Raw genomic sequence first — 27,840 nt, 5'->3', positions numbered from 1 at the left:
CTTCTGTGTCTGATTTGTTTCACTTAACATTATGACCTCCAAATTTATCTATTTTCTTACAAATGATTCATTTATCCGTTTGATGACAGCATAGTACTCCATTGTGCATATGCATACATTTCCTTTTTCATCTGTTGATGAGCATAGAGGCTGCTTCCAGATATAGCTACTGCTGCTGTGGACACAGCTGAACATGGATCACTGTAGCATGATGTCTTTAACTCTCAAAGGGAGATACCCAGGAGGGAAATAGCTGGGTCAAATGGCATTTCTAGTTTTAGTGTTTTAAGGCATCTCCATACAGCTGTGCCCATTACTCTCACCAGCTGTGTGGAAGATGCCCTGTGTCCACTGTAAGCGGGGAAACTCTTCTGGGCCCCAGGCTGCATGCAGGCAGGGGCCGATGAGGGCTCTGGGAGAAGGGGTGGGCCCTACAGAGACCTGGCCCCCACCTCACGCACAGCTGAGTTTCCCTGCCACCTCCCCTGGGAGCCCGGCCAGCAGCACTGCCAGCCATAGAACCTTGGGTCTGAGGCCCAGAGACGCATGCGGGAGCTGCCACTGCCACACAGGCACTAAGGGTCAGCAGTGGATGGCAGGGGGGCTCCACTCAGAGGAAAGCGACTGGCAGGAAACAGACCTGGGGGGTGGCAGCACACTGGAGGCTGAGGCAGGACTGTTCCAAATTCAAGAAAACAACCTGGGCCTAACAGTGAGTCTAGGCCGCCCAAACTAGAGTGAGCCTGTTGCCTTTCCACAAAGCTACATGGCCTGGCTCAGGGCAGGAAAGAGGTAGGATCCCAGTGCTTTGGAGGCCAAGGCCATCTGAGCTTCCCAGCAAGACCCTTTCTCCAAATAAATAATAAAAAAAATAAAAATACAGCAGGCACGAGAAGCTCCAAAGCCTGGAAGACACAGCTTAGGAAAGAGCCAAAAATATACAAAAAGAAAAACACAATGAAAGAAAGACTAGGAACTCGGAGGACCAGCTGGGGCTCTGAACCTCCCCAGAAAGGGTTCCTGAAAGAGGTCAGAAGACAGGGGGCGGGGATGACACACCGAGCAGCCCTGGGGCCAGGACCAGGGGACCCACAGCCCAGGCATGGGGTAGCGTGAGCCTGGGCAGAGGTAGGCGAGGAGGGGCATGGTGTCCAGCCTGGAGACCCAGCCAGCCCGAGGGGATCAGGGACCCCTGTGTAGGTTGGGGGCTCCGGGCCTTCTCCTCACTGTCAGTTCCCCATGGCCGGGCTGCTGTGTGGAGATGTGGAGTGGAGATGAGAGCCACTCTAGGAGAGGACTTGCCATGGGCAGTGGGGCTGCTGTGGGCAGGGGGGGCCATAGATGCACATGGGCAGGATGCTGGACGCCAGCTGGCTGCCACCACTGCCGATTCTGAGGTCCCCACGCAGCTGTGCATGGTCTTAAAGAACCCCACATCTTTTAAAGATGGGATATAACAGATGTGTGCCTTTCTCTTCAGGGGCGGCCTGTTCTGGAGCCTCTGGGGAGAAATTTCACAATATGTCTTTGTTTTAATAAAGAGTAGCTGGGCGTGGTGGTACACGCTTGTCCATGCAGCCCTTGGGAGGCTGAGGCAGGAGGATCACTTGAGTTCAAAGCCAGCCTGAGCTATAGGTGAGACCCTGTCTCAAAACAAACATCAAATTAATGATAAGAACTTAAGTCTCTTCATCTCAGAATCTTTCCTTACATCTACAAAGACCCTGCTTTCCCACAGGAGAAAACTACGGCCTTCAGGGTTGGGCTGTGCGGTCTTCATCCTCTAACTCTCTGGGTCCTCCCATGTCCCCTGCACGGGATGCCCTGGCCCCTAGGACCTCCACAAGGCGTGAGCGCGGCCACACCAGGCAGGGCAGGCAGCTCAGGGTACAGCACTGGCCCAGCATGCGACACCCGGGGTTTGATCCCCCAGACTCGGTGAGGTCCCAGGAGACAGCAGTAAACAGACATAAATTAACAAAATGATCAGCAAGGGTGTGGCAGACAGGAGTAAAGACCGGCAGAGATAAGTAAAGGAAGGCAAACAGAAGAGTCCGGGGAGGCTCAGCACAGAAATGCTGCAATGGAAAATTCTCTCAAAAGTTCAGGAACAAGAGCAGCGAGGACAGAGTGTCCGAATAGAAGGGAGGGCCACGTGGGTGACAGGTTACCAAGAGATAGCTCAGAAACCAGAGATCACGGAAAATGGATCCAGTAGCTCCTAGATGATCCAAAGAAGACTAATCTAAGATGAATTGGAATTAGTGAAAAGTCACAAAACATTTAGCTAGGTGTGGTGGCGCATGCCTGTAATTCCAGCACTCTGGAGGCTGACGCAGGAGGAACACTTTGAATTGGAGGACAACCCGGGCTACAAAGTGAATTCAAGGTCAGCCTGAACAGCATCGTGAGATCGTGTCAAAAACAGAACCAAACAAAAATTTAAAAATCACAAACTGCAAAAAAAGCCTGTTAACTGAAGTAATAGCAGAAAACTTTCCAAAAAGGATAAAGAATTTAACATACTTAAAAGTGAGGCATATAGAATCCCAACAGCCAGAATCACAAAAGCAACTTCTCAGTAACACTTTAGTGTCAAAATCCCAGTAGTCCAACCCAAGAGTGGAATCCTAAAAGTGGTTAGAGAAATGTAAAGAATCCTTTACAAAAGTAAGAATTATTTACTTGTGTTTCAACACAAACCTTAACCGCTAGTAGAGTTTAGATGTAAAGTGTTTCAAGCCCTAAAAGAAAACTGTTTCCAACTCAGGCCGACACATCCTGCAAAGTTGTCTTTCAAAATTGGTGGAAAAATAAGATATTTTCATGATAAAGAGCACCTGAAGAAATTCATGACCACCAAACCAGAAATCCAAAAAATTCTCAAGAATATTTTAGGGAGAGACAATGATGCAAACAAGGCCAAAAGATCCAAAAGGATGGTGTAGAGGGGTTGTTTCTGAGAAGGGTCTTGCTATGATGTTCAAGCTGGCCTTGAACTTACTTTCTAGCCCAAGGAAAGGATCCCCCTGCCTCAGACTCCTGAGTGCTGGGATTATAGGCATGCATCACCACACCCAGCTGGGTCCAATAGGATGAATACACCAGGTAGGGGGAGCAGTTACACACAAGGGAAAGATGGGGAATCAGCACAGTGAAATAAGGCAAGGAAAGGAATAAGTCAGTAACATCAGTAATAATTCTCAATGGAAAGGGCCTGATTTCCCCAGTCAAAAGACTTAGATTGGCAGAATGGATTGAGAAACCAAATTAAACAGTATAGGGTTTACAAGAAACACATTTAACCCCAAAAGAAACTCAGAGACTAAAAGTCAAAGGATGGGGGCTGGGGATTTAGCTCAGCGGCATAAGCACCTACCCTGCAAGCAGGCAGTCGTGAGTTCGATCCCTGGTACCGTTAAAAACGAAAAAGACAAAAAAAAAAAAAAAAAGTCAAAGGATGGGAAACAATATTATATCCAACAGGAAACCCCCAAAAGAGCAGGTATAGCAATTTTATAACACGAAAAAGACTTCAATCAAAAGGGATCAATACTGGCAAAGAAAGTCACTACCCATGGGTTAAGGAAATGACCCAGCAGGAAGAGAAAACAATCGTTAACATACATGCACCCAACTACAGCATATCCAGCTCCGCAAAAGGACCACGGGGTGTAAAAGACCAGCTAAACAAGAATGCAACTGCAGTGGGGACCCCAAACCCCAGGATCACAAACAGATCAGCTAGACAAAAAAATCAACAAAGCAGTATCAGAGGTGAACGGAACCTTCAAGCAAATGAACTAAATAGATATGTACAGTGTTCCACCCAGCAACAGAATGCACACATTTTTCTCCTAGAATAGGGTAAGTTCTCCAAAACACGCCACATACTAGCGGATAAAGCAAGAGTGAGTGAGTACAGAAGTACTGAAATTATAGTTTATGCATTATCAAATCAGAGGGCAAAGAAACTACAAATCAAGGACAAAAGGAAATAGAAAGCATGCAAACAAACGGAAACAAGAAGTGATACACTCTCAAATACACACCAGTTTATGTAAGACGTCAAGGAAGCAGGTGTGGTGGCACATTTCTGGAATCCCAGCATTGGAGAGGCTGAGGCAGGAGGATTGCTGTGAGTTCAAGGGCAGCCAGGAGTACATAGTGAGACCCTGTGTCCAAACAAACAAACAAAAAAGACAAAAAGGAGGAGAAGGAAAAGAAGAAGAGGGAGTGAAGGAGAAAAGGAAAAGAAGAGGAAGAAGAAATAAGATAATCTAGAGCTAAACCATAATGTCTATGCAAAATGCTAGAATTTATGGGACATGGTGAAGGAGGCATACAGCTGAGAACAGAAACAAAATAAACCACACACACAAAAAAGAAACAGAGTAAACCTAAATAAGTAACCCAAAGACACAGGCAAGGTCCTTGGAAACAAGAGCAACACAAACTCAAAGACAGTAGAAGGAAGGAAATTAGAATGATCAGAGCAGAAATTAATGAAACTGAGACCAAATAAATAAATAAATAAGTAAAATGACTTAGTTCTTCAAAAGAATAAACAAAATAAACAAACTCTTGGTTAATCTAACCAAAAAAGAACAAGGAGGAAGATGAGGAGGAGGAGAAAAAGAAAAAATCGAGATACAGAAAGGTAAAAGTCTCAGATCAATGCAGTTAGAAAACAAAAAGACAAAATAGTTGTCATAGTAGCATGTGCCTGTAATCCCAGCACTTGGGAAGCTGAAGCAGGAGGATCACTGTGAGCTCAATGCCAGCCTGAACTACATAGTGAAACTCTGTCTCAAAAAGACAAAATAGGGGCTGGGGATTTAGCTCAGCGGCATAAGCGCCTTCCTTGGAAGTGTGCGGTCGTGAGTTCGATCCCTGGTACCAATAAAAACGAAAAAGACAAAAAAAAAAAAAAAAAACAAAAAACAATAATAATGGACACTGCCCAAATCCAGATCACTATTAATTACTTTGAGAATCTACATTTCAAGAAATTAAGAGAATCCAGAAAAAAATGGATAGATTTGTAGATACCTATGAATTACCAAAATGGAACCAAGCAGACTTAAACACCCTGAATAATCCAATAACAAGCAATGAAATTGAAACAGTTATTGAAAAAAAAAATTTTACCTAGTAAGAGACCCAAGTTTAGATAGATTCACTGAGAAATTCTGCAAAGACTTCAGGGAAGATCTAACATCGGTATTTCTCAAGCCCTTTAATGAAACTGAAAGGGAAGGAGGACTACTATCACCCTGATTCCAAACCAGACAGGCATCCAAACAGAAAAGAGAACTACAGACCAGTCTCACTAAAGAACATAGATACAAAAGTCCTCACTAAGATACTAGCAGAAAGAATGCCACAAATCATCAAAAAGATCAAACATCGTGACCAAGTAGTCTTCACCTCAAGGATGCTGGGATGGCTTGAGATATGCAAATCAATAAATGCAATACATCACATAAACAGAAGCCAGAACCAAAATCACATGGTCATCTCAAGTAGATGCAGAAAAACCTTTGACAAAACCCAACAGTTTTCATGATAAAAACACTGCAGAAAATAGGTACAGAAGGACCTTATCCCAATATGAGAAAAGCCTTTTATGACAGCCATCTGGTATCACATTAACTGGGGGGGAAACACCAGCTTTCCATCTAAAATCAGGAACAAGAAAAGGATGACCATGATCAACACTCCTATTCCATGTGGTACTTGAAACATTAGCCAGAGTGCTCAGGCAAGAAAAAGAAATAAAAGGGATATGCATAGGAAAGGAAGAAGCCAGATTATCATTATCTGCAGATGATATGATTGATACTCTACATAGAAGACCCAAAAACTCCACCAAAAGATTCATAAAACAATCAAATTCAGTCATGCAGCAGGATACAAAGTCAACACACAAAAACTAATTGAATTTCTGAATATCAATAATGAATTCACTGAGAAAAAAATGAGGAAATAATACCATTCACAAGAGCCAGGCACGGTAGTGTTGACCTGTAATCTCAGCACTTGGTAGGTTGAGGCAGGAGGATTGCTGCAAGTCTGAGACCAACCTGGCTACCTACTGAATTTAAGGCCAGCCTACACTACATAGTGAGACTCTGACTCAAACTTCTCCAAGAAAACAAAACAAAATTTTAAAAATAGCACCAAGAAAAAAATAATGCAGTTGGGCCCCAGTTCACAAATGTCTTTGGGTACAAATAATTTGGTTCACAAATAGATGCATTTGGCAAAATTTTGTCTTTGTTTACAAACTCAGCATTCAGTGACAATCACCTTTCCCACACAAATACAAACACAAGCATTTTTTCCAAAATCATAGAGCAAATTAAGTTTGTGAACCAAGACCACTGTACTTATGAGATAACCTAACTAAGAAAGGGAGGATCTTTATGAAGAACTGCATAGTACTCTGAAAAAGGAAATTAGAAAAGCATCAGAAAATAGAAATATATCCCCTTTGTCCCTGGATAGGCAGACCCAATATAGTCAAAATGGCCATCCTTGCAAAACTGATAACACAGATTTAATGTAATCTCAATCAAAATACCAACAGCACTCTTCACAGAACTGGAGAAAACAATACTGAAATTAATATGGAGCAGAAGAGATCTGGAATTGCAAAAGCAGTTCTGGTTAACAAGAGACATCATAATCCTGGACTTAAAGTTATGTTACAAAGCTACAGTAATAAAAACAGTATGGCACTGGCACAAAAACAGATGTGAGTATCAGTGGAAATGAACAGGGGACACAGAAACAATCCCAAGTGCTTTTTGGCTGTTTGATCTTTGACAAAGGGGTCAAAAACATATACTGGAGGAAAGACAGCCTCTTTCATAAATGGTGTTGGGAAAACTGCAGAAGGTTAATCTAGACTCATCTGTCTCCTGTACTAAACGAAAAAAAAAGGATCAAAGAACAAAGTGTTAAAACAGTGCTCACTTCAACAACATATATACTAAATGTTAAAACAGAAATCACCTGATGCAAGATAAAATGGGTAAAACTCTTCGGTCATGCAGTCAGTGTATGCAAAAACTTTCTGAACAGCACCAGATGTACGGGGGAACAGCACCAAGAATTAATATGTGATTGTATCAAGTTATAAAGTCTCCACACAGCAAGCAACCAACAGAGTGAAGAGACAACTTATACAATGGGAATACGTTTGCCAGTTGTTCCTCGGACAGAGGACTCATAATGAGAATAAAGAACTGAAAAGGATTAGGCCCCTGAAACAGTGATGGCAAAGGTATGGTATATGTGAGCCAGGAACCAAGCACCTGGTAACCAGCAATTTCTCTAAACTAAACCTCGGCTTCAGGTTTAACTGCAGGGTGGGCACTTTGCAATACCTAAGTGGGTTTGAGCACCCAGTCATTTTTGCCATCATCGCCCTAAACTAGGAAGAACACGCTTTGCTGCCTGAAAAATGATTCTGAATGAGGTCATGAATGGAAATGGAAAGCCTGGGTCACATTTGCTTTCAGATGTAACAAATACAGATAAGATGGGGTCGGGGGTTTAGCTCAGCAGCAATAAGTGCCTGCTTGACAAATGCGAGGTCGTGAGTTCAATCCCCGGTACAAAACATAACAACAACAAAAAAACAAATACAGGTAAGTTTAAAAAATAAGCAAACAAATAAATAAAAGACCCAATCAAGAAATGGGCAAGTGAAATAAACAGACACTTCTCAGCAGAAGCACGAATAGCCAATAAATACATGAAGAATTGGTCAACCTCACTGACCACGCGATAAATGCTAATTATTGTTATTATTGTACCAGGGATCGAACTCACAGCCCCGCGCTTGCTTGGCAGGTGCTTGTGCTGCTGAGCTGTATCCTGCCCGATAAATGCAAATGAAAACAGCGCAGAGAGGCCATCTCGCCCGGAAGGAAGGGTCCGGGTCCCCATCCAGGGACAGCAAACGCGCGCACAGCGGCCGCTGCGCGCTCATCAGCATGGGGACCCTCGAAACACGAGAGCCAGAAAGTGCGTTTCTCAAAAAAAAACGGCAAGAATCTGATTCTCCAATTAAAAGGCTGAGGTCAGAGCTGATTTATATTTATTTTTCCCTTTCTCTTTTCTAAAAAGAAAGGGGAACTTTTTTCAGGAGTGCGCGTTGCTGGACGCAGTGATTCCGTGCGTGGGAAGCAGGACGCTGCCATCCCGGCTTACTGCTTTTCACCCCTGCGCTCTCCTCCCCTCCTCTCACCCGCGGTCCCCTGCCCCCAAGTGCAGCCTCTATCTCCCCGTCCCCTAGTCACTGGATTTTTTTGTTTTGTTTTGTTTTTTGGTCTTTTTGCAACAAGGTCTCGCTGTGCAGTTCAGTTGGCCTTGAACTCACTTTGTAGCTCTGGCTGGCCTTGAACTCACAGCAATTCTCCTGCCTCAGTCTCCTGAGTGCTGGGATAATAGGTGTGCGCCACCAGGCCCAGCTATTAAATTGATTTTTTACAGTGAGATTCTTTTTTTTGGTATCTGGAATCAAACTCACAACCTCACCATTGCCAGGCCAGCACTTACACCACTGAGCTAAATCCCCTAAATTGATTTTTTAAAAAACCAACCCAACCATATGCTCTTGTAAGAGTCCTCCAGACAAAATGATTCAGACGGGTTAAGAGAGAAGGGATGGAGAAGATATTCCACAATAACCAAGAAAAAGAGACGGGCTAGGTCTACTGATAGCTGGAGAAGCAGACTTTAGGTAGACCCCGGTCCACGGTGATGAGTGACTGAGTCTCCTAGGAAGGTCTACCAGTCATGACTGCAGAGTCCCCTAGCAACACAGCTTCCAAAATAATGCCTGTGAGGCGGGGTGAGAGACTGCAGCCGGGAAGCCATCAGCCACCGGGCACAAGAGAGGAGACGCCAGATTATGGCCACATAGCAGGCCGCACCTGCTCACTGGGTGCAGAGCACAGGCGTGCCCCCAAAGTTGCACCCAGAATGTCGGCAGTCTGGAGGAAGACACTGAAGGCAAAGGCCATAGCTTTGTGACCACAGAAGAATAAAATTAGAAAGGAATAGCAGAACAACTGAAATTCACAAATATGTGGAAATTAAGTAACACGTATTTGCGGCCAAGCATGGTGGTGACTCTCTACCACTCTGTGAAGCTGAGGCAGGAGGGTGTCAGATTCAAGCAACTTAATAAAGACACCATGGATCAAAGAAGCAATCACAAAAGAAGTTAAATGAGATGAATTAAACAAACATATAGTACAGCAACACTTATGAGATATAGCAAAAGCAGAACTTGAAAACTTATAGCTATAAAGCTCTGCATTTAAAAAGACCACAAATCTCAAATTAATAAACCTAATTTCCAACACCAAGAACTAAAACATTAGAACAAACTAAAATCAAAAGGAATAAGGGAATTGATAAATGAATGAAATAGCAAAAAACCACAAAGAATCAATGAAAACAAGTCAGTTCTTCAAAAAGATGAAGAAAATTGGTGAACTTCTAGTCCAACTGACAAAAAAAAAAAAAAAAAGACTGAGAGAGAGAACTCAAAAGAGTAAAGTTAGGAATTAATTTACTACCAGTCCTACACAAGTAAAAAAAAGATCATAAACTACTAGGAATGGTGGCACACACCTGAAATCAAGACTCTGAAAATAAATTTTATTCAGATTTTATCGATACATTTTAGATATACATAATGGTCACATTCACCGTAGATAATTGTTTTGGGGGACTCCGAGTTGAACGCAGGACCTTGAACTTGCCAGGCAGGCGCGTGTGCTGTTGAGCCCTGACCCCAGCCTACGGCCGGTCATGTGTCCCTGTGCCTGATTCAGCTTCTTTCCCCCACTGCCCCACTTTAAACCCCATGTCCTCCCCTCTGTTTACAAAAGCTTTGTCTCCATGTCTTCCTCCTTTTTTCTCTTTTTTTACTTTTCCCTTCTTTCCTTCCCTCCTCCCTTCCTTGCTGAAAACAAATTGTTAAAAGCATAGCTTACTGGTTAAATGCCTCTGGTTCAATTGCTAGGAACAAAAAAATAGGAGAACAAGGGGTCAGGGAGGGAGCTCAGCGGCACAGGGCCTGCCCGGCAAGTACGAGACGGCTGTATCTACTAAGTGTTGCTGTACTATATGTTTTGTTTAATTCAACTCATTTAACTTCTTTTGTGATTGCTTCTTTGATCCATGGTGTCTTTATTAGGTTGCTTGAATCAAACAGGAGCTTGATCCCTGGTACCCATCCCCCCAAAAAGATAACAAATTATATGATAATCTATATGACTAGGTGAAATGGGAAAATTCTTAAGACACATGTACTCTACCAAAAATGACTCAAAAGAAATAGTAAACCTAGTAAACCTCAACAGATCCACACACAAGACTAAATCAATAGTCGGAACTTCCAATAAAGAATAGACCAAAAAAAATAGACCAGGACCAGATTGCGCCTCTGGAAAATTCTCTCAAACTGTTTTTTTTTTTTTTTTTTCTTTTTTTCGTCTTTTTGAGGCAGGCTGGTCTTCAGCTTACTTTATAGCCCATGCTGGCCTTAACTCATGGTAATCCTCCTGCCCCAGCCTCCCAAGTGCTGGGATTACAGTCCTTTCTTAGTTTTATAAGAGTGTGTGTATGTGTTTATTATGGGAATGTATTTTGTGAAATTGTATTTTGTATCAGTTAAGGTGATCATGTGGTGATATGCCCTTTAAAACTATGGTATAATAGGGCTGGGGATTTAGCTCAGCAGCATAAGCACCTGCCTTGAAGCAGGCGGTCATGAGTTTGATCCCCAGTACCGATAAAAAAAAAAAAAATTAAAAAAAAAACTATGGTATAATGACATTGATGAATTCTTAAAGATTGAAATGGACAACTTGTAGTACCTGGTAAATACCATGATCAATAATCCTTTTACTATGTTGCCGGTTGGACTTGTCACTATTTCATTGAGAGTATTTGCATCTATGTTCATTAGGGGTGTTGGTCTGTCAATTTCTTTCTTTGCAACGTCTTTGCTTTCAGGATAACACTGGCACCATACAGTGAATTAGGAAGTATACTCTCCTTCGTTTTTTGGAAGAACTTGAGAACAATTAGCCTTTATTCTTTTTTAAAACCACTGGGCATGGCAGCATACACCTGTCATTCTAGTCCTTGGGAGGCTGAGACAGGAGGATCTCTGAGAGATCGAGGCCATCCTGGGCTACATAGTGAGTTCAAAGCCAGCTTGAACTACATGATCAGATCCTGCCTCAAACAGACAAAGAAATAAACCTAAGAGTGAAAAGAAACCTCAGGCCCTCCAAGAGCATCTGTGAATACCCTCAGCTAGTTCCACCTAGTGGTTAAAGACTAAACTGTCTTCTCCTCAGATCAGAAATGCCTCTTCTGCATTTCACCAGAAGGTTTAGATCAGACAATTACAGAAGAAAAGAGACACAAGTGGCTAGGAAGAAGTAAAACCACACTCACAGATGGCGCCGTCCTGCATACAGAAAACCTTGCCTGTGCACGTGAGAGCTTGACAGCTGGCGAATAAATCCAGCAGTTTCAGACTACAAGGTAGGCTTACAACAATCAGTTGCATTTCCATAGACCAGACAACTTGAACATGAAATTAAGAAAACAATGATGTTTCTGTTCAGCTTGTATCTAGACGTCCCCCCAAACCCTCACGTAGTCAGAAGTGAGAGTTTCGGGGGAGGCTAGAACTAGGGTGTGTGATTCCAGGATAAAGTGTGTGATGCTGGGGTGAGGACTACACTAGTTTCCTGGTTGGTTTGGTGTAGTTTTGGGTGTGCATGACAGAAAGGACCACCCTGGGTATGGGTGCCACAGCCAACACTGGACAGCACGGATGGATAAAAAGAAACAAAAGAGGAAATGCTGCGACTGCTTCGCTGTCTCCTGCCTGCCCTGCAAGGACCGTTTCTCCTCTGTGATGCCCCTCTGCCATGCCACCCTGGCCTTGGAGCCAGCTGGTTCTAAACTGAAATCTCTACAAGTTGTGAGCTAAATAAACCTTTTCTCTTTTAGCTTTGGGTGTTAGGTATTTTGTCTCAGCAATAAGCAAAATAACTAAGATAGTTTACAATACTAGAAAAAGAAGAAAATACTTAGGAATATTTTAAACCAAGGAGGTTCGAGGCTTATACACTAACAACTACAAAATGTTGCCAAAGGGAACTAAAGAATATCTAAATAAATTAACAGACACCACTTATGAAGACTTAAAAATAAAATGGTCAAGGAATCTACAGATTTCCTGTGATCTTTGTCAAAATTCCAACTACCTTCATTTTTTTCAGAAATGGGCAAAGTGATCCTAAAATTCATATGGAATTTCAAGGAGTCCTGAGCAGTCAAAACAATCTTGAAAAAAGAGAACAAAGTCAGAAAAATTCATCTGAATTCCCAAGTTCCTGGAGAGCTAAGTCACGAAAACTGCGCAGTACTGGCCAAGGCGGGATATGGAGCCAGGGGATGGAAGTGCATCCAGGAATAGACCTTGGCTTCCATCCCTAGCTGGTTTCCAACAATGGTGCCGAGCTCAGACAATGATCAAAGGACAGTTTCTCCTATGAATCCACAGACCGCTGGCTACCCACATGCCACAGACAGTGATCACACCTTTAGGCCACACGGGTTGCAGCCCAAAGCTCACAGCACTCCTTTGTGCCCCTGGCCCCTCCCCACCCTGCCCAACTCTGCAGTCAGGAGCCTGGGCTGGGGTAGCAGCCAGTGAGTGGCCAGGCCAAGTGGCTCCAGGCCCCCCGCACTCACTGCCCCGCAGCTGGCATGGAGCGTAGGGGTGGAAGGGTGTCAGTGCCTCACCTGGTAGCCTCGGTGGGGCAGAGTTCATTGGAGACAGAGCTGCAGGGAAATCCCCAGGCCACGCTGCACAGCTCTGGCCAATTCCTGGCTACACCATCATCATTGCTGGCAGGACAGGGCTTGGCCACCCTGGACCCAGGTGCGTCCCCACCTCTCCTCCTGCTGTGCTCCCTGCTGTCCTTTTGTGATGGTCAGATGCTGAGTGTCCAGCTCCCCAAGGATCAGGACCACCCCAGGCCAGGCAGAGCTGGGGTAACTCGGCCTCCTCTGCCCGCCCCCCCTTCTGTGTTGGGCCACTGGTCATGTGATGGGCCCAGGAGAGGCTGTGGGCATCGGGCACTGGCCCAGCATAGGCCTTACCCCAGCCATGCCGGTCCCTTCCCTGTACTGGAGGCAGGCCCTCTGTGATGCTCCCGTTGCCATGGCGACCCTAGGTGAGGGGCCACTTGTAGATCCGGCTCACTCCACCTGCCTCCACGTGGCTCCCCTGTGTTCTGGGCCTTGAGAGATGGGCTGCGCTGGACCCCAGCAGAGACCCTTCCCTGACAGGTAAGGCCCCGTCCTCCAAAGTCACCTCTCTGGCAGAAGCCATGATGCGAGGGCAAGGGCACAGAAGCCAATACCAGAAGAGGTTCAGTCCCAAGTCACTGGAGTGATATGGTCTTGGCCAAGGCAGGCCTGGAGTGCCCTCCCATGTATCCTGAAGTGGCCCTCAGCAACGCCGCTGTCACTTGCCAAGACCTGTTCCTCAATAGTCAGTGCCCTTTCATTCAGTCTTCTTAGTTAAGTGGACTCATGCTCCAAGACCAGCTCAAATGACCCCTTCTCTATGAAAGTCTCCCTGGCCTCTATGTACTTGGCCTGCCTTCTTGGACTGCTGCTGACATGTCTCCCTGGTTTCATGTGACCTTAACTTCTTGCAGGGAGGAGTTAGGCACCATTCTGGCATTTGTTCTGAAGCAGAGAGCTTTTGTTAAATGATCTCTTTGTGCTGCAGAAACTGGGTGGGGATTACTCTTCTGGCCTGCACCCTGGACCCTTTTCGTAGGCAGCATTTGTGGTGGCTTCTCTGTGCAACCGAGCTGTGCCTAGCTGGCTGAGAGCCACGGAGAGATCAGGATGTGTGTCTACAAGTTCACGCGGCTGTCCCTGGGGATGTCCCGGGACTTCTGAGGGGCAGGGAGGCTGGAGAAGCCAGTACCCACAGCTCTTAGTGGTGTTCGCTGGCTGCTGGCCTGGACAGGGGACATGCAGGAGCCACCTGCACCCATGCAGCACCCACACTTGGTCCAGGCTTCCCTGGCAAGAGCTGTGGGTCACAGGCGCCCCCCAGTGGCTTCCCCAAGAGGTGGGAACCAGGGCCTCACAAGGCAGAGTTGGGCATCGCTGTGCTGGGGCTGCGCCAGGCACCATCTCTGATAAAGTACCTTTGCTTACCGCTTGGGAAGCAGCACACCCCTCCCAAGTATGAAGAGAGAAGTAGCCCCACAGTGAGGCACCCACACCTGGAAAACACGACACCGAGCCCAGCCAGCACTGCCCGTGCAGCGGGCACAGGGGCTGGACTTGCCGATGCTGCCCAGGACACCCAGGACACAGGTGCGGGAGGGGATGGATGTGTCCCCCTCTGTAGTACTCACCCCTACTGCCCAGGCAGACGTCACTGCTCCATTTCACAGGGAAGCAGAAGCTCACCACTCCTCTTCTGGAAAGCCTGTCCCAGTCTGGTGGAGACGGCTGTGAGGGAGGCACCTGCGACGGCTGGAGCAGTGCTGCTGTTTCCCGTTGGCAGAGATCTGTCCGAGATCCTCTCTTGCTCAGCACTGTATGCAGGGAGGAAAGGGGACAGGTGGGCAGGGGGAGAGTGGGCCTGCTGGTATGCAGGCACAGGGTCATGTTCTGGGTCAGGGTGTGTGGACTTGTGGTCGCAAGGCCACACACATCTCAATCCTGTGCAATGTCACTGAGACACAGAACCAGACTCCAGAAGACCCTGGTAGCAGCCGGTCAGGAAACATCCCAGCAAGAACTATGCAGCCTGGAGCTCGGTCTCTATCCCTGAGCCCTGGAAGCCGATTGTGCTGGCATGCTGATGGGTTCTCCGCCGCCCTGGGGTCTGGGTCAGCCCCATCACACTGGCTGCTGGGCTGCTGCAGGAAGCCAGGACTAGGCTCCGCCCAAAAGCTCTCTATCCCATCTCCTGCCAGCACTCCCCAGCATCCTTTCCCAAGTCCTGGGGACCAATCACAGACAACATGAGTCATGATGTCATCAGCAACCAATCAGAGTTCCTCCCAGCACAACCGGAAGCCTCCAGACAGGGATGCAAAGTTCCCACCCAGGTCACCATGAGACCAAGACAAGGCACCAGGACTTCTGCCAGAGACCCAGAGCTGTTCCCCCGCCCTGCCCATACAGCAGCCACAGCCCCCAGGCTAGCAGAGGCCCCAGATGTCCCTAACTCTTCTCACAAGACATCAGAGCCCAGGACCCGTGGGTTTTAGGACCCCAATGGAGGGCAATAATGCCCCAGATTCCAGTCCTGGAAGGGATTAGAAGGGCCCTGGCTGTGCTGGGCTGGCTATGTCTCAGCAGATTACAAGCAGTAAGACAAGGGTGCCTTTGTGGTGGCCCTGGCTTAAGCAGTCAAGTGACCACGCAGCAGTCTCAGATATGGGCAGGGCCAATTTCCAAGGGTGGACAGGTGCCCTGGCCACGGGGTCTCTTGAGCATCCCCCAGACCAGGCCTAGACCTTGGTGGGACTGCCTGGCTAACCGAAGCCCTCTGTGAGTATGGGTACCAGCATAGGCAGGGATGGGTTTTGAGTGCCTTTGGGGTGGGTGACCAGCCAACCTGTGTGTGCCTGAGTGAGAGGCAGGTATGTGGCCCTGAGTGTTTGTGCAGGGGCCCTAATGTGGAAAGGAGCTTGGTGTTGCCAGGTGCAGTGACACCTCCAGTTTGTGGCTACCTCAGCACAAGTGTAGGGGGGTGGCAATCACTGCTTCAATGCATTTTTATTATGCACTGCTATGAAAACATGACAAGCAGCAGGAGGATCTCCTGTACAAAATAAGCTCATGTAGAACAGTGCTTCGTGGGAGACCCACCAAGTGGGGCACCCTGCTAGTGGCAGTGACACTATTTCCAGAGGACAGCTGGAGACATCATCTCTGAGGAAGTGACCCAAAGAGAGAAGAAGCCACGCAGTTATCTCAGAAGAGCAGGCATAGACACTGTGGACCCAAGTGGGGAGTCCCTGGACCACTGTGCAGTCATCGGGCTCTGTGCAGGGAAGGCAAAGCCACAGGAGGCAGGGCTGAACAGGTCCCTGACCTGCTCCCTGCCCCAGGGAGCCAGGGAGCCAGAGGCACTGAGTGTACACCTGTGTCTCAACTGCCCATGCTGGCCTGGCTTTGGGGCTCCCTTGCTTGTGTACCCAACCTTCCAAGCAGCCAAAGTTGGGTGGACTTTGGAGGCCATCTCAGCCCCCTCCCAGCATCATCCAAGAGACAGAGCTGGGGCCTTGAGCAGGGATGGGTCTTGGCTATGGTGACAGGTAAGTCCCAAACAGCAACTGACAAGGGTTCCCAACATTTCTCTTTGTATCTATCCACCAGAACCCAAGCCACCTGCTGCCCCTCAGTGCAGCCATGACCATCACCTACACCAGCCAGGTGGCCAATGCCCGCCTGGGCTCCTTCTGTCGCCTGCTGCTCTGCTGGCGCGGCAGCATCTACAAGCTTCTCTATGGCGAGTTCCTCATCTTCGTGCTGCTTTACTACATCATCCGGTTCATCTACAGGTAGGGGGTCAGACTCAGGGATGGGGACTCCCATATGCCCTGGGGGGCTCTATACCACCACACACACCCCCTGTCGCCGCACTCTAACGGACCCAGGAGAGCCAGTAGCCCTGGCTGAGCTGGTCTAGCCCAGCCACCTGTTTCTTAGATCCAGAGGGTTACGTCAATGTTTACCTAGGCAATAAAATGCAGGACTGATAGAATGTCACAACACAGCACTCTGGTTTTCTTTCATACTTCTTGCACTCCGCGGAGGGTTCTGTTGTTTTACAAGCAGCTTTAGGTGCACAGTAAAATCAAGCAGGAAGAAGACAGTTTTCTCTTCGACCTCCCACTGGGTACCTCTGTCACCGCGACACGGCGACCGCCCTGAGGCTCCTTGTCACCGCAGTCCCGGCGGCTGTGTGCCGCGATGACACACACGCAGGACCTCATGGGGCCACACTGCAGGGTCCCGCCTAGCTGGCCGCCTCTCCGTGCCGTCCCCAGGCAGGCCCTCAACGAGGACCAGCAGGAGATATTTGAGAAGCTGAGCATGCACTGCGACAATTACATCGAGCTCATCCCCGTGTCCTTCGTGCTGGGTGAGCGCCCCTCCGGCCGCCCGGGGCCAGCGGGTGGGGGTCGGGTTTTCAGGGACGGGCGCTCCTCGGCCCACTGCCCCGGGCACCGAGCTCGCCACAGCCGCCCTCGCCCGCGCCCCGCCTCCCCAGGCTTCTACGTGACGCTGGTTCTGACGCGCTGGTGGAACCAGTACGAGAACCTGCCGTGGCCCGACCGCCTCATGAGCCAGGTGTCGGCCTTCGTGGAAGGCTCCGACGAGGACGGCCGCATACTGCGGCGCACGCTCATGCGCTATGCCATACTGGGTCACGTCATCATCCTGCGCAGCGTCAGCGCCGCCGTCTACAAGCGCTTCCCAAGCCTGCAGCATCTGGTGCACGCAGGTGGGCGGAGTCAAAAGCTAGGGGCGGAACGGCAGGGGTGGGCGGAGCCTGTAGCTGCTGCTGCTCAATAGGTAGCAGGGGCGAGGCTGGACTGGGTGGAGCAATCATCTCCTGCTCTTAGCAGGTGGGCGGAGCCAATGCAGGACGGGCGGGAGGAGGCGGGGCCTCCGGCACCTGTTCTTAGTGGGTGGGCGGGGCCAAAAGCTGTGGGCGGGACGTGGTGGGGTGGGTGGAGTCTCTGATTCAGGCTCTCAGCAAGTGAGCGGGGCCAAAAGGAGCAGGTGGGAGGAATTCTAATATTCTGTACCACAGGCGGGCCTGCTGTAGATTGGGGAAGGCACGGTGGGGCGGGGCTTTCAGCCCAATGCTGGTCAGTGGGCGGGGCCCGGTGCTGAGGGCGGTACCTTGGTGGGTGAGGCCACGGCCGTGTGCTTGAAGGTTGGGTGCGGGCCGAGCAGGGGTGAGGCGGCGTCAGTGCCTGAATCCTCCCTTCAGCGCCTTCCCGAACTCTTTAGGCTTCATGACCGCCGCGGAGTATAAGAAGCTGGAGCAGCTGAGCCTGCCCCACAACATGTTTTGGGTCCCCTGGGTGTGGTTTGCCAACCTGGCCATGCAGGCCTGGCACGGAGGCCGGATCCGCGACCCGGTTCTGCTGCAGAGCCTGCTGAATGTAAGCCCTCCCGCTGCGGGCTGGGGTGAAGAGAGCAGGGGAGGCTGCGCCTCGAGGATCTGTGAGGGGGTCACAGGCTTTGCCCACTGCTAGGTGGCCCTTCTCTAAGGGAGCCCGTCGATCCTAGCTCGTTTTCTCTGACTGAGGAGGCTGAGGTACAAAGTGGTTTAGCGAGCTGTGGTGATCATACAGCAGGGGTGGGCCAAACCCAGCCCTTGGCGCCCGGCACCCTGGGGCTCAGCAGTCAGATTCTATGCCTTCCCCAGGAGATGAGCATCCTTCGCACTCAGTGTGGACTCCTGTATGGCTATGACTGGATCAGTATCCCATTGGTGTACACACAGGTGAGGACCTGCCTACCAAGGTTCCCCTTTGGGGAACTGAGGCCAGGAGGTCCCAGGAAGCCAACTCACCCTGCAAACTGGGTCTGCACGTTGAAGGCTTCTGCCTGGTGCAGCCCATGGAGGTGGTGTGAGTGTCCTGCAGCACGAGGGGGTGACAGGCACAGCAGGCCTGCGTGCCCAGCCTCGGGGATGTTCCCTCCCCAACCAGGTGGTGACCGTGGCGGTGTATAGCTTTTGTCTAGCCTGCCTCCTGGGCCGGCAGTTTCTGATTGAGGAAAAGGCCTATCCAGGCCACGAGATGGACCTGGTAGTTCCCATTTTCACGTTCCTACAGTTCTTCTTCTACATGGGCTGGATGAAGGTGAGCTTCTCCAAGACCCGCCTCACGTCTTCTGAGGGAAGGTGGGACGCTGGGTCCTGTCACAGCCCTGTCTTGTGTGGTCTCATGTGTATACATGGAGGGACCTTGGAATTCTCCAGGGTGCCTCTGAGGCTTGCTAGCTGTGCCTTGGGCGCTAGGACAGCTCAGCGCCCCTTTGGGACTGTCAAGGCACTGCCCGCCAGGACCACCCTCTCATTCAACATAGTGAATGAATAAAATGATGTGATTCCTGGTAAAATGCGCAGCATCAGCAACTCCCACAGGGACAGCAGGAGCACTCAGGGACCACCAAGGGGTTCAGTGCTCAGAAGCCACCAGTCTGTGGCTGCAACCCTGCACTGCAGCTTCGAAGACCGCTGTCAGACAACAAGGGATCTTGGGTGTGGGAACAGTGGGGTCCATTGCAGGGAGGGAAGAGCTTCCAGTTCTGCCTAAAGGCCTGCATAGCCCTTCCTGTCCCCAAGGTGGCAGAGCAGCTCATCAACCCCTTTGGAGAGGATGATGATGACTTTGAGATCAACTGGATCCTGGATAGGAACCTGCAGGTATGGGGGAGGCTGCATGTGGGCCCTTCCCACGGGATCCACAGAGAGATCTGTGTCCCTCCAACCCTTGCAACCAGCCACTCCCTTCTAGGGTTCTCACCTCTGCCTCTGAGCTGCAGGCAGGTGCCCATCTCCATTTCACAGGCAGGGAAACAGGTCCAGTGAGAGTGAAGTGGCTGAATCACCAGGCCAAGTCACAGTCCTGCGCCCTCTGTCCTTGATGACCAGGTGTCCCTACTGTCTGTGGATGAGATGCACCAGAATCTGCCCCCCCTGGAGCGGGACATGTACTGGAACAAGATGGAGCCTCAGCCCCCCTACACGGTTGCCACCTCGCAGTCCCGTCGTACCTCCTTCCTGGGTTCCACCTTCAACATCAGGTGGGCTGTGCAGCTGGGGAGGGGCTGACGCCTCTAAAACAGCCCTTTCTATGCTCACCCACACCCTCTTGAGCCAAGCCCTGAGCTTTGCTCTTTGTACACATCCCCCGACCCTCCCAGTGATACAGGGTTATCTCCCCCAGTTTTCAGACAGTTCCACACAGCTCAGAGAGGCAGTCGGTTTGTCCAGTCCAAAGTCACAGAGCCAGTAGAGGCTGATAGTGCCCACTGCCACCTCTGTGTCCCTGCCCCTCTGGCTCCTCCCGCCTGAGCTCTCCCTTCCAGTCAGATACCCAGGCCCAGAGGGGAAGCACTTGTTTTGTCTTTTTTTTTTTTTTTTGGTCTTTTTCGTTTTTACCGGTACCAGGGATCGAACTCACGACTGCCTGCTTATAAGGCAGGTACTTATGCCACTGAGCTAAATCCCCAGCCCCTAGGGGAAGCACTTGTGAGTAGCCAGTGGCAGTAGCACAGGAGTGTCAGAACCTGCTTCCTAACTCCAGCCAGATCTCTTCTGACTATCTTGGGGTCTGGATGGAGAGCAGGGAGAGTGCCTGGTGTGGGAGGGGACAGGCAGTCCCGGAAAGGACTTTATCCTTGGAGCAAAGGGCACAGGCCACACAGCAAATTGCTGCTCTGCCTGGAGCTGTCTTCTGATTGGTCCCTTAAGTCCCAGGCACAGCTGGTGAGTGTCAGGGTTCTAACTGTTGCTAAGTTTCCCAGGATGAACTCAGGCTCGTGATTCTCCAGCCTCAGCCTCCCAGAGTGCAGTCTCTTAGGTCTTTAGTTGGCATTAGCTCAAGGCCATAATTGGCAGGAGGACACACTGGAAAGGTAATCTGGTGGAGGCTGGTGGCTGGTTTGGGTCAGGGACATTTCAGAAGATGCACAGAGCATCATCCAGTCTGAGCCCCTGCATGGGGAATACACAGGTTGTAAGGGGCTTGAACCCAAGGGCCTGCCTTGGGCACAAGGTCCAAAGGCTTGGGTGCTGGAAAGAGACAGCAGTGGAGCAGAGGTCACTGCTATGGGCTGGCAGGTAGCCACTGAGGTACCACTGGGCTGCAAGTCAGGGGACAAATATGGGTCTGGCCGGGGGCAGCCAAATCTTCTCACAGAAGAGGCTTCCCTTGGGATGGCCCCTAAGTCCCAAGCCTTGCCCAGAGTCCCTCTGGGCCTTGTCTGACCATACGCCCCTCAGGACCAGCAGCCCCAGAATCTGGAGCCGGTGGTCGTAATGAGAGGAAGGTGTGAGGAGCAGGAACTGCAGGGATGGTAGGCTGGGACTGTGGCCTGTGACGAGGAAGGAAGCAAGCCTGGGGCACAGTGGTCCTGGGCCCAACCACATGTCCTTCTTTGCAGCTTGCAGCTGGAAGACATGGAGTTCCAGCCAATCAAGGAGGAGGCTGAGGCCCATCAAGAAGTCATTGGCCGCTTTCTCGGGCATCAGCTCGGTGACCACCCTCGGCGGAAGCAGCTTAATCAGAAGAAGAAACTTTTACGCCACCACCACAGCCGGTTCCGGAGTGTCCCACAGCACCCGTGGGCCCAGGAAGATGGCAAGCTCCGACCCATGGACACCTTCAAGGCGGATACCCTGTACCAAACGCCTGGCTACTACAGCGCCCCACCGACACCCCTCAGCCGCTCCCCCATGAGCTTCCCTGAGCTATTTGAACTCAGCACACATCAGGACACCTCAGGCACACACGCCAAAGACCAGAGCCTGAAGCTGGCAGAGTCCACGGCCAACTGTTATGAGCTGCTCCCTGCCATTGACAGGGCCTTAGAGGAACCCATAGGGGTCCGTCCCTCCAGGAAGAATACAGACCTGACGGATATGCCAGCACCCCCGGAAGGTCACCTCCAAGGGCCATGCTTGGAGCAGTCCCCTAGCAACCTGATCCCTGCACCCAGAGACCTGGCAGACCCCTACTGGGCCTTGGAAAACAGGTCTGTCCCCAACCAGGGACTCTCAGGGATTTGCCCAACCATGTCCCCACCCAGGCTCCATGGGGTGGAGCCTGCCCTCCTGTCCCAACTTCCTGTGGGTCCACTACTACCTGAGTATGGAGGGCCTTAGCCCCACAGGGAAAGGCACACAGCAGTGCCCTTACAGGATCCTGGGAACACTGAAGGGCACTGCTTGTGTTGCCAAGAGCCTGGCACGGTCGGGAGACCCACCCAGTTGGGACAAGTGGTGGGAGTCTCAGGGTCACCCAGCTGGGACCAGTGGTGGGAGCCTCAGGGTTAGCTGGTGTCTGAGGTTCCTGGGCTGTCGACAGGGTGGGCACTGGGGACACAAGACTACAGTGGGGGCTGGGGCCGAGGCTGTAGCCAAGAGATGCCTCTGCCCAGTAAGCAGGGAGCCCTGATGTGCCACCCAAGCACCCACGAGAGGGCCAGCGCGTGCTGCCTCCAAGAGGGATCTGCAAGTACAGGGGCGAGCCTCAGGGTCTTCTGCTCTGGCCTCAGCAACATGTCCCGCTTAGGCCGAGTCCTCAGAAACCAATGTTTCTCCTTAATCTAGATTTCCTGGAATTTTGCCCAGATTCACACCCACCTTCCCCTCCCAATCACAACACAGGGAGGAAGCATAACTTCCTGTTTCTGTATTCAGAAGCAGTTTCACAGTGAAATCCTATCAAGGGGCCCCATCTCAGTCTTGCTCCTCAAGGGCATCTACCAGTAAACCTGGTCTTGTAGGAAATCCAATCTTTCTCTGCCTCAAGCTGCGCCTGTTCTTACACCCCATGCAGGGACACCTAATCCTGACCCACCTCAGGGGCCGAATCACCAGCCTGGTCCTCACCTGCGTGTACACCAGGACACTGGTCCACTCATAGCCACACAGCTGTCTACACTGCAGAGTATGCTCCTGTGACATCCTGAATGCTGAGCATAGCAAGGAAGAATAAAGGAGCTCAGGACTCCTTCAGCTCTTAGCTGCTTTTTTACCGAGTCCTATCCTGTAAGCCAGAACAAACTCCACACAGGAAACACATAGCTCAGTTCGCGTACTGCAGGACAGTGAGTCCCCCTCAGTCCTGGCTGGATCAACACTCCCACACCGCTGCTTCCCAAGCTGAGAATTTAATAAACGTGAGTATGTATTCTTTTAGGTGTCCACTCTGATTATGTAACCACTGAGCTGTTCTGTGTAGGAATATTAAAAAAAGATGACTAAGGCAGATTTCTGACCCATTCTAACCAGAAGACAACAGCTGGGTACCAAATCTCTTTATTTGAAGGAATTAAAGAACTTTAGATGTTCTGGTACAATTTATAGAAAAGGTAAAGGTAGCCGCAGCATGCACACACTGCCCAAGCACCGTTAGCTCTCGTCACTGTCCCCCAGGGTGTGCTTGTCAAAGAGATACTCGGCCATGCCAGACTCAGGGGCACCCATCTTGCGCAGGTTGGTCACGTGGTCGCCCAGCTCTTTGATGGCCTTCACCTGCTCATCCAGGTAGTGAGTCTCGATGAAGTCGCACAGCTAGGAGACAAGAGGTAGATGGTTGGCTCCCGGTGCCTCGTGAACCCCACCTCCCTCTGCTGCCAGCCCAATCCCTGTACTCACATGAGGGTCATTCTTGTCAGTGGCCAGCTTGTGCAGCTCCAGGAGTGACTGATTCACACTCTTCTCCAAGTGAAGGGCGCACTCCATGGCATTCAGCCCATTCTCCCAGTCATCACGGTCTGGTTTCTGAGCAAAGGCACCAGATCAACCAGTGCCCAGACTCCCCCCAACAGGGCCAGCCCCAGTCTGTGAGTGCTGGGGTCTAATGCCCACATCTCCCCTCTAGAGCTGCTGCTTCACTGTCCTTGCAGATTCAGTGCCTACATTAGCATAAAGTGGCCCTGACACGCACAGAGGCAGAGAGCCCCAGCCATAGCTGCACATGGAGGGGAGGGAAGGACCCCTAGAGTCTCTCACATCCAGACCTTCCCCACTCACCTTGATATCCTGAAGAAAGATCCGGCCACCGCGCTGGTTCTGCAGCTTCATCAGCTTCTCTGCATGTTCCCTCTCCTCATGAGATTGGTGAAGGAAGTATTTGGCGAAGTTCTTCAAAGCCACATCATCGCGGTCAAAGTAGTAAGACTGAAAATAAACATCACCGTCCAGTGAAGGTTCCCATGGGAAGGGAGATGGCTGTCGCGAGGGGAGGTGGTGAGTGTCCTCTGCCTGTCCAGCTTGCCCTTCTCACCACACAACCAGAGGGGCCAGGGCTGAATGGGCCTGATGTGTTCCTGAAAGGGACTAGGCTCTTAACTCTAAACTAGAAAACTGATAGAGCACGCATGTAATCCCAGCACTGAGGAGGCTGAGGCAAGAGGATAACTGTGCATTCAAGGGCAGCCTGGGTTACACAGTGAGATCTTGTGTCAAAAAACTGGGACTTGGTCGCTGAGAGCTGCTTCAAGAAGCTTCAAACTAGCACCGAAAATCACCTCCAGCAGTGTTTACAGGGAAATCCTCCTGTCTAGAGGGAGTGCGTTGAGCGTTCGCCCTGCACGGTATCTTCTACACAGGTTCGCGAGCTCTCCAGCTGCACCCTCAAAGTGCACGCCCCGGCGGGAGACAGCCGAGGGGGGTCAGTGGCGCCGCCGCCTCTCCTACATCCAGGCGCGCACTCCCGTCCCTGGGGAGCTTGCGCTGTCGCCAGGCAACCCCGAGCGCCCACTGCGGGCTGCACGCCACGCGCTCACCATGGACAGGTAGACGTAGGAGGCGTAGAGCTCCAGGTTGATCTGGCGGTTGATGGCGGCCTCGGCGTCCTGGTGGTAGTTCTGGCGCACCTGCGAGGGCGAGGCGGTCGTCATGGCGGCGGCGGCGGTGCGGTGGTGGTGGTGGCGGCGGGCGAGGTTAGACTGCGGCGGCGGTGAGGGCGGCGGTAAGGGCAGGCGAGCACCGGGCTCCGTCCAAGCACTGTTGAAGCAGGAGACCGCGGCGACGCTCGGCGGAGGACAGCGGCGCGCCGGCGCGGCGGCTTTTATAGGCGCGTTGCGTCACGCGCACAGGGCCAATCAGCGCGCCCGCTGCCGGATGCCCCGCCTCTTCCGGTGGCGCCCCCGCGGCCCTGGGGCGGTGGCGCGGGGGGCGGGGCGGGGTAGGGCGGGGTGGGGAGCGGGTGGGGGGGGTAGGAGGCAGGGGGGAGGGATCGCCCACTCTCGCCCTGTTGGGCCGGGCCTGGCCTGTGGCTGGGCGCTGGGGACATGTGCGCAGGACCACTTTGGCGCCAGGGCTGGCCCCGGAAACACATGCGGCCAGGGTCTCGTCGTTGGAAACGACGGCCGCGCCAGGTGGACGGGGACTGTGGTCCCGCAGGCCAGAGCAGGAAGATGTTTGCAGGGGCTATGAGCAGCTAGCGACCCAAGACCCCGGGGCCAAGAGATGAAATCTTGGTGTCAATGAGCACTGAAAAGAAGGATCTCAGAGTTACAGCAGAGGAGAGTCTGGCTCTGGAAACGCAGACCAGACCCAGCCTTTTGCCCATGGGCTCTCTGGTGACAGGGGACAGGGGTGCAGAGGCCAGAGGACACCGTTGGGAGGCGGCCGAGGCTGCCCAACGCCTGTCCCAGGTTTTTCCCAGGACAGTCGCAGATGGCTCCAGGATCCCCAGGCTTTCTTTAAAAGAGAAGCCTTGCCAAGATGAAAACCTGGAGCTTTGGTGCTGGCTCTGCCTGCCTCCCCGTTCCCATGGCAACACTCAACCTCAACCGTGAACAAGAGGCTTCTGGGTAGTGAGCAGAGACCAGGTCAGGCCCGGATGTGAAGGGAGTAAGGGGCTCCCAGGCAGGGGAACAGACAGCACACGCTAAGGGTAAGGGGGTGCAGCCCTGGAGCAGAGTAAGGTGTGTGAGGTACACGGACCTGCTCCTGCAATGCATGGAAGCACTGTACCCCGCAAACATGCACTCATGATACAAACGCTGAAGACTGCACGAGGCTGGGTGCCCACTGGGTGGACATGGGCAGGCTTTGTGACAAGTGCTTTAATGTCCACACTACTCTGGTTGTGGTTTTAGAAACCTCCTGCTGAATCAACAGAAAAAACCCTGCTATCAGAGAGCCTGAGTCTCCATGTGCAAGCTTCGCAGCAGCACAATCAGGCAGAAAATCAGCAAGGGGAGTGAAAGGAAAGACTTCCACCGGGGTCAGGGGCAGAAGCCAGTGTAAGTGTGTGGAAAGAAGGCACAGGCTTCCTCCAGGCATAGGGGAAGGCAAGTGAAGGCCAAACTCACCTTACAAGGGTGCCACTCGCCCCCCAAAGCCTGCCAATCCAATTTGATTTCCATAAACGTGGTGGGTCTCCAAGCTCAGATGAAGAGTCTATATGGAGAAGGGCATTTGGGGGAGAAGAGTGCATTTAGGGGAAAAGGTTACCCAGGTGGATTCACCCTGTAGCTGTGCTGTGGGGACCCAGTTTCTGTGGAGTTGGCAGAGCTACTGTGGTAAAATCGGTGTTTGGAGTTAGGGGGAAAGTGTGGGCTTCACCAGTGATGTCTGAAGGACTGATCATCTGAGAAAGAATGACTCATTCTGTATTTAAAAATCCAATCCTTATAAAAAAAAAAAAAAAAACCGAAAACTTGAGAAGGATGAGTAGGAGGTGATCCCTTACTCCTTAAAGGGGCTGTCACAAGCCAGCAAGGACACTGGCAGTTTTCATCCTTAAGATGAAAAGCTGTGAGGCAGAAGATGGGAACAAAACTAAAGATGGAAGCAACACATCATGCACCTAGGTGAGGAAGATGGGTGCTGGGATGTGTGTGTAGAATATTTAATTACAGCCACAAATATACAGAGTGGTGCTGAGTGCTGATCTAGGGCCTCTGCGGACAAGGCCTGTGCTACTACTGCTGGCTATACCTCTACATTACCTAAGTGATCTCAAGCGATTCTCCTGCTTCAGCTTCCCAAGGGCCAGCACTAGAACTACCCAGCACCCAGCCCGTCCTCATGCTTGGTTGTCTTTCCTTCCTCAGTGGGACGCAAGCCCCCTCAGGAAGGCCTTGCTTCTGTCCTTGTCCCACCATCTTTCAGGGTGCTTGTTGCTCAGTACTGGGGCCTGAACAGCAGAGACCTGACCCAGTGTGGAGATGGACTCAGGTCAGGCAGGAGGGCTGGGTTCCAATTAGGTGACAGAGAGCAGATCTGAGAGCCGATGAGGGGGGGTGGCACAGCCAGAAAGAGGCACCTAGCAGAGAACACTGCAGCCAGCGTGAAGCAGGCAGGAACCTCGGGCTTCTGGCTGGGCTGCTGAACCAGGGGCTCAGAGGGGCCGATGAATGGTCACAGGGCTCAGGACAGCAACTGGGCAGAGCCGAGGTGGAACCTGCTGCAGGTGGTGGGCTCCATGTTGCGCGCACAGCTGCAGTGGACGGCACCACAGAGCCAGGGCCTGCTCGCTGGGGTGAAGGGGAGTGTGCAAGTGCGTGGACTCCCGCGCCCATTAGTACGTAGGTTCGGTTGGGACCCCGCTCCCGCGGGGAGGCCGGGTGACAGATCTGCACTCTGTAAGCCGCTGGCTGCTCCCACCCGCCCACCGGCTCTCCGTGACAGCGAGTCGCAGCGGGGCGGGGCCAGCCAGTCTCGGAACAGCGGCCTGAGGCGGCGGCGGCAACAAAGCGGGGAGCAACCACAGCCCAAAGAGCTAGGCCGGGATTTTGAGGCCGCAGGAGGGTGGGCTGGGCACCGGTGACTCAGCACTCTGCGGCCTGCAGGGGCTAGGATCGGGGTTCGAAAGTGCTTCGTCACGATGGGAGGAGAAGGCCCGGCTTGGGCCTGCGACTGCATTGTGGGTAGAGTCTTATCTTCCAAAGGGACAAAGGCCGGGGCGGGGCCCCACTGCCCTTCCTCTGGCTGGGCCTTCCTGCCTCATGGTGACTTAGCAGGTCGGGGGTCAA

The 27,840-nt window shown here is 51.4% G+C and overlaps 3 protein-coding genes across 9 annotated transcripts in view; 1 reads left to right on the top strand and 2 right to left on the bottom strand.

Annotated features, from left to right (window-relative positions):
• Nucleotides 1-14,677, bottom strand: part of Rab3il1 (RAB3A interacting protein like 1) — a 29,883-nt gene extending 15,206 nt beyond the window's left edge. The window contains exon 1 of one of the 2 annotated variants that reach the window (XM_063228216.1): nucleotides 14,496-14,677. The gene's annotated coding sequence lies outside the window, so the exon portion shown is untranslated. Of the gene's footprint in view, nucleotides 1-12,855; nucleotides 13,039-14,495 lie in introns of those variants that run through there. The other variant, XM_063228217.1, reaches the window with a different exon arrangement.
• Nucleotides 14,543-23,042, top strand: Best1 (bestrophin 1). Of its 6 annotated transcripts, XM_023563407.2 has the most exons (11): nucleotides 15,192-15,642; nucleotides 16,474-16,658; nucleotides 17,148-17,242; nucleotides 17,372-17,605; nucleotides 18,121-18,275; nucleotides 18,542-18,619; nucleotides 18,828-18,980; nucleotides 19,466-19,546; nucleotides 19,775-19,926; nucleotides 21,289-21,879; nucleotides 22,686-23,042. In XM_023563407.2, the coding sequence occupies exons 2-11, from the start codon at nucleotides 16,507-16,509 to the stop codon at nucleotides 22,693-22,695; spliced, it is 1,701 nt and encodes a 566-aa protein (XP_023419175.1). In that variant the 5' UTR covers nucleotides 15,192-15,642; nucleotides 16,474-16,506; the 3' UTR covers nucleotides 22,696-23,042. The 6 variants fall into 6 exon arrangements, with proteins under 6 accessions (XP_063084282.1, XP_013003876.2, XP_023419174.2 ...); XM_063228212.1 differs by lacking the exon at nucleotides 15,192-15,642 and adding an exon at nucleotides 14,543-14,704 and having other exon boundaries at nucleotides 17,148-17,605; XM_023563406.2 differs by having other exon boundaries at nucleotides 15,191-15,642; nucleotides 17,148-17,605.
• Nucleotides 23,043-23,151: 109 nt separating this feature from the next.
• Nucleotides 23,152-24,879, bottom strand: Fth1 (ferritin heavy chain 1). The gene is made up of 4 exons (NM_001172847.1): nucleotides 24,640-24,879; nucleotides 23,885-24,031; nucleotides 23,507-23,632; nucleotides 23,152-23,422 (listed from the first exon to the last, which is right to left on the bottom strand). Exons 1-4 carry the CDS (start codon nucleotides 24,751-24,753, stop codon nucleotides 23,261-23,263), a joined length of 549 nt encoding a protein of 182 aa, NP_001166318.1. The 5' UTR covers nucleotides 24,754-24,879; the 3' UTR covers nucleotides 23,152-23,260.
• Nucleotides 24,880-27,840: the final 2,961 nt, after the last annotated feature.

This window comes from Cavia porcellus, unplaced genomic scaffold, assembly GCF_034190915.1.
Source record: "Cavia porcellus strain 051 isolate PalLab524CR breed Dunkin Hartley unplaced genomic scaffold, mCavPor4.1 scaffold_17, whole genome shotgun sequence".
Classification (NCBI taxonomy): Eukaryota; Metazoa; Chordata; class Mammalia; order Rodentia; family Caviidae; genus Cavia; species Cavia porcellus.
The sequence above is the reverse complement of the archived record's forward strand: the minus strand, read 5'-3'. Positions and strand labels throughout refer to the sequence as shown.